Source organism: Phoenix dactylifera, chromosome 15 (assembly GCF_009389715.1).
Source record: "Phoenix dactylifera cultivar Barhee BC4 chromosome 15, palm_55x_up_171113_PBpolish2nd_filt_p, whole genome shotgun sequence".
Lineage (NCBI taxonomy): Eukaryota > Viridiplantae > Streptophyta > Magnoliopsida > Arecales > Arecaceae > Phoenix > Phoenix dactylifera.
In genome coordinates, this window is record NC_052406.1 from 7,531,126 (window position 1) to 7,537,021 (window position 5,896).

The 5,896-nt window shown below is 38.7% G+C and overlaps 1 protein-coding gene across 1 annotated transcript; it reads right to left on the reverse strand.

Annotated features, from left to right (window-relative positions):
- Positions 1–717: 717 nt before the first annotated feature.
- Positions 718–5,608, reverse strand: LOC103719994 (transcription factor BHLH062-like). Its single transcript, XM_008809492.3, has 5 exons — positions 5,354–5,608; positions 4,687–4,749; positions 2,860–2,978; positions 2,152–2,279; positions 718–1,378 (listed from the first exon to the last, which is right to left on the reverse strand). The coding sequence occupies exons 2-5, from the start codon at positions 4,731–4,733 to the stop codon at positions 947–949; spliced, it is 726 nt and encodes a 241-aa protein (XP_008807714.2). The 5' UTR covers positions 4,734–4,749; positions 5,354–5,608; the 3' UTR covers positions 718–946.
- Positions 5,609–5,896: the final 288 nt, after the last annotated feature.

A 5,896-nucleotide genomic window follows, 5' to 3' on the forward strand; every position in this document is an offset into this window, starting at 1 on the left:
TTATATCCATATTTTCAATACTCGATTTGTATCTATATCCTTCTAAAAAAAATCTAGATATGAATCTTTGCATTTGATTAATATTTGCATGTGTATTTGTATTTGCCAAATAAAATAAATATAGATATGAATATACTAATATTCAATCTTTATTCAACTAGGTTTCAGCCCTACCTCAAATAATTGTAAAAAGATTTCATGATTGTGTTGTTGATTACTCTTATATATATATATATATATATATATATATACTCTTTTTTTTTGTCATGATTTTACCACATTTTTTATTCTTTGTAGATCGAGGTCATAGTCGGGTGAAACAATCAACTGATACAGTTGTTTGTATTAAACAGGTGGCGCAACTCCTTGTAGAAGTATGTCAATCCCTTTCTTTTCCCTTGACCACACTGCAACAACATTGCAAGCTGAATCCGAAAAGACAGCAGAGATAGTCCTCTCCCCTTACCTAATATTTGGAAGCTCTTCAAGTTTATCCATCTTGGCATGGACCGCTACGGGCTGGGAGTGAAATGTAGTCCCAGGTCCCAGCCTTCCAGCCACTTCAGTTATGGTGCCTTACCACAATGTCTTGCCATAAATCAACTTAAAACTCCTACTTGTCCACATTACAGAGCAGCAAAACAATTGGAGCCTGCATGCACCAGCACACAGTCCTACCGTCACCAGGAACGGATAGGATTTCAAAAAAATGTGACAAGAACTGCATGCAGACATGCCTGAATTCAAATTTCAAAATTTCACAAAGATACACTGCTCCAGCTGCATGCATATAATTATAAATCCTTTCTCATCAACTTAATGCATTCTTCATCATCATCATCATCGATATGATGCTATCTTCAAGTTCTAATGACTAATGCTCTCCATACTGAGATAGAGTGTCAGGGTGTTCATGTACAACTCTCAGACAGACCATACTACTAACTTACACTTCATCTACGCCTTCTTCCCTGGTGTTAGATGTCATGCTGCTGCTATTGCCCTTGTGCTGCGCTTCATGGGCTGCTCTTTGACGCCTTGAAAGAAGCTCCAGTGGCCAGGAATCTGATGGTGTGGGATATCTGGCATGTGGCCTCCTCACATGAGAGGGGGGTTTCGGAGGAGCTGGTGTGTTGGCAGCCTCTGAGAAGGGATGGAGCTCTTGGTGGAGGGGGATGACATAAAGGGCTCCGACAGGTGGCTGCTGCATTGGCAGTGCAGCGGTTGTGGGTTGTGGCGGAGCAGGAGGAGCCACCTCTTCTCCATCATGCCACACAGGATTGGACTGCATCCTCTCATGTAGCTCATTTTGCAGTCTCTCGATCTCAGCTCCGAGGACCGTGTTCTCATCTTTCAGCTCATTCTTTTCCACAGCAACCTGGTCAGAATTCCAGACAAGTTTTAGTGTTAACTTGGGGTACAAGTAAATCATTAAGATCATGATGTGATCTTCCAAAATTTACCCTAATGCTGATTCTGACTTTAATTGGAAATATCACATCATATACACATGAACCACCCTTAAATCTCTAAAGCTACTAGTTTCATGATCCGAGGTCAACAGCCTCCAGACTGCATCAAGAAGGACCAGGAAAAGCATGATGTCCAGACAGAAAATTTTTCAGAAAGAAGCTAGCAGGAACTGAAGGTCCAAGGAAACACATCCTTCTCCATATCGGTTTGGGGTATTGTAGATATTTGTATTAAATTTGCTTTTTTACCGTTCAAAATGGTAGGAAGATGAACTCACGTAGCAAATGTGCATTTTTTCTGTTCAAACAAGGTAGGAGGAAGACCACATGTACCATCTATGGGAAAATAAGGTAGATTTCTGACAGGCAGACATTAGCTTTAATTAGAATATTAAATTCACCAATAATCAAAAAAATAGTAGCGGAGATGTCAAAGTTTTCCCTTGTATAGACTAGAGATAGTATATAAATTGGTTCTGGACTATATGTTTGTTTTTTACATGTTTGTCCTCCAGGTATGGAGAAAATTCAATTTATAAAGTTATTGAAACACCTGTGTTATAGTTTGTCCTCTTCTAAATGAGAATAATATTTTCCAAACATGAAGGACAGCGACATTTAGAAACGGGATATAAATATTATTATTTAAAAGGGTTTGTACTGTGTTTGAGGAACTTACATATTGAGATTCAGTCACCAAAGCAGCATTTTCCATCCTGAGGGACTCTACCTGTGCAATGAGATCTTGTAGTAATCGAGTGGCATCACCTAATATAGAGGCCTTGCCATTATTCTGCCTCGCTGGTTCTGTAAATAAACGCATTATGTTGAAACAAAATTATAAAAGTTCTTCATATTTCAAGAATAACAACATGAACAAAATGCGAAATGGACATCCATAGAAAACAATAATCACAGTTATGATTCTGCTTATGAGAAGTTATATTAGGCAATTGACATTTGAGGAAAAGATTCCACTCCAGAAGATGATGCAGACTATCTCTTATTAAATGGAAGCCTCCAGCACAATCAATTGGCAGAAATATGTTGATGCTGGCAGAGTGGCATCAAATGAATGCCCCGTACCAGCCTACCTCAATTCGTTTTCCTTATTATGATCCATTTTCCATCTAAACCATCCAGGACAATCAGCGAGGTAGAATTAAAACAAGAAATGAAATTCCATCTTTGGACAACAATTAGTTTATAGAAAAAAATAGAAGAACAAAGTGCTACACTAAATTTTCAGCAGAAAAGGTTATATTCTAACTTTTTTCAACAGAATAATCTGCGTCGTTTAAACTAGTTCATAAAGTCAGAGCACATCTGGGCTACAACGACAGTGTCATTTGAACTTTTAGAAAAAAGGATAAGAGGGGAAAACTACCCAGTGCATGGCCCAGCTCTGAAAAGAGCTCATTTAAATGATCACGTTTCAGCTTTTCTCTCTTAGCTTTGTGTTCTTTCTTTGGCACTTTTCTTGTGTCCTTTTTATTGGGGATTGACCTGCACCAGGAAATAATTCAGAAATTCAAGCTTATTAAAAAATAAAACAGAAGCAGAAACTACAAAATAGAGCAAACATAGAGCCCCACGTAATATAAAGTAGTAGGATAGTAATGATAAAGCAAAAACACCACGAAAGTGGAGGGAACATATAGCACAAGGATATGAAGTTAAACTTTGGACAAATGTCTGATGGAGGATTTGCAGCATAGTTTGGGAAATTAAAGATTAAACATGTACTAAAATAACTTATATAATACACTGAAGATGAAATAGGTACTTGGAATAATCAAATCTAGAATTACAGAGCATAAAAACAAGCTTCTTCTGCCAGGCTCTGAGTTTATCCAGCAAAGAGCATCCAACAGACAGAACAATCCAACTTCTAGCAAACAGGACGTATATATACACTGCTGCTGTAGCAACAGTAACTTAAGTATTTTCATAGTTATTATCTCTTAATGAGAATAATTATTCTCTAATATTTGTACAGAATAGAAGAAATACAAATACAAAATGAGGGGATCAATATCCAGCTTGGTAGATTCAAAATCCACCATAGATTGTGGTCCAAGATAGCAAATAACAATTGCAGCAAGGAATATGAGCCTTGACTTAAGTAAACAAAATATAGTTGCATCACTTATGAGACAAACATGATACTTTAGCTCGTCTGGTGTAAACTCATCACTATCTTATCCCTTCAGTGGATATAGGAGACAGAGATGACTCCCAGAGTCCCAACGCACACGACTTTATTCATACATCGTATAAGGATATAAGATGAATAGGTACATTGAATGATCTACCTTTTTTAGCAGTAAAGGTTCCAATTTATGAAGGGCGACTTTTGCTAGAGACGTATTACCTAACTTTTCTTTTCTACTTGGTTATGTACAACATTTTCAAAGAAATTTTCCTCAATCCCTTCTTTTATTTTTCTCATGGACCAATTTTCTGTATTTATTATTTTTCCTTTAAGAATTGACTGCACAAATTATGTAAAGTCAGGCTTAAGCTTGGTGCATGTAAATACGGGGCATTTGTTTACATCGAAATTTTGGACCAGATGCTTCCAAATTGGGTACGAGAGCTGCTCATAAGATCCTACACCATGCCAACTCAATAAGTTAGGTGGCTCTCAACCTGAACTTGGAAAAAATACTTAAGAAGCGACTATTCCAGAAATGCAATAAAAACTTGGCCCTTTCGTGTCCCCCTATATTCTTTCCCAAATTGCCGAAGACAAGTTAAAACCCAACAGCTGCATTAGGCTAACCAAGCAAAATCTAAAGAGGAAAAAAGAGAGATGAACACTGGTAGTTGTTGCATAGCCTTGACAATAACCAAAAATGCAATATAAAGAATAATAAGAAGACAAGTGCCACCAGACAACACTAATTAGGACCAAATCATTGCGCCAGTGCAAGGAAAAACCTATCACAGATTTGTCTGCTGAAAGGTGAAATTAGTTTAATTAGAATTGCAAGGCTTATTTATATCTCAAAAATTCAAGTTAGCTCTAGCTCATTTCGATGGACTGAAGAAGGTATACAAAATGGACAAAGCGCTGGCATAAGCAACAAAATGTATACAGTTGGATCTACATGGAAAAAAAAAGGAAAAAAGTTTTCTACTACTGCATGTAAGTCCATTACAAATTCGCAAACTCCGAAAAACTAATTCAGAACAACCAATAATTACTCACCCGCCAACTGGTTGTTCAGCTATAGAAGAGGGAGGCTCCGTAACCATATTTAAGCTACAGAATCTGCATAAATCACACAGTCAACCTAATAAGATCAGATGCCAGTAAGCTCAACCTTCTGAGAAGACCCACAAGACAAAATCTAAACCCCATGGTTATAAATTCCAATCAGATCGAATCAAACAGAACCACTAATTAACACTTCGGGTGCAACGAAATGTAAAACCAACCGAGAGAAACCAATTTTCTTTCCCAAAGATCACAATTTTCCGCACATGATACGCATAAAATCATTCAAAATAATTCTTTCCTGAAAACGAGAAAGGCAAGTTCAAAACTTTATCTTCGTTTTCCTACCGTACATGACAACAATAGAACTGGAGCAAGAAAACTAATCGGCAGACAACTAGACGTTATCCGTCTTGAGTTTTACGATACTACCATCACTAAATAAAACCGATACCATAGAAATAATTTCTAAAACCATAACAGCGAGGACTCAACTCCCGAAAACCATAATATCTAATTTAAACACAAAAAAACTTTAGGGAAAAAGGTCAAATTTTCTCCAACCCTAATTAAGTAAACAACAGGAGACCGGAAAGAATTTTTTGGAAAAAGAATAAAAAAGCCAAGATTTGAGAGGAATACGATCGGAAGCAGATACCTCAAGCCTGGAACCGATTTGGGGGTCGTCGGAGAGAACAAGGAAGAGGGAAGAGATGACGGAGAGAGAGAGAGAGAGTTGTTCAGAATCAACAAGGGTTCGTAGAAGCGGGGAAGGCGGGGTGCGATTCGACTGGAGAAGGGGAATTAGAATAGGAATTGAAAGGGAGAGGAGGGAGCGTGGTGGGAGCATCCCACGCAGCAGCGTGTGGCGAGCACTATCGCTTTATTGGCTCCGGTCCCAACAGCGTGTGCCTCCACATGGATTCCGGCCCCATTTGACGCCATCAGCTTTCCTCCCTCTCCTTCTTCAATTACCGATATCTCCCTCAGCGTCAAGCCTCTCTTTTTTTTTTTTTTTTTTTTTTTTTTGCTAAAACAAAAGGGGTAGGGGGAGGAAGGGACAAGCCCACCCCCGCATAGCAGTCCCACTGGGCCCCCGCCCCGCCAGGAGAATGTTCGATGCGGACAGAAATGGCCGTGTGTTGGGCACTCCGACCGATTTTACTTATACCCTCCCCACCCATAGGCCCGGCTCAGCTAC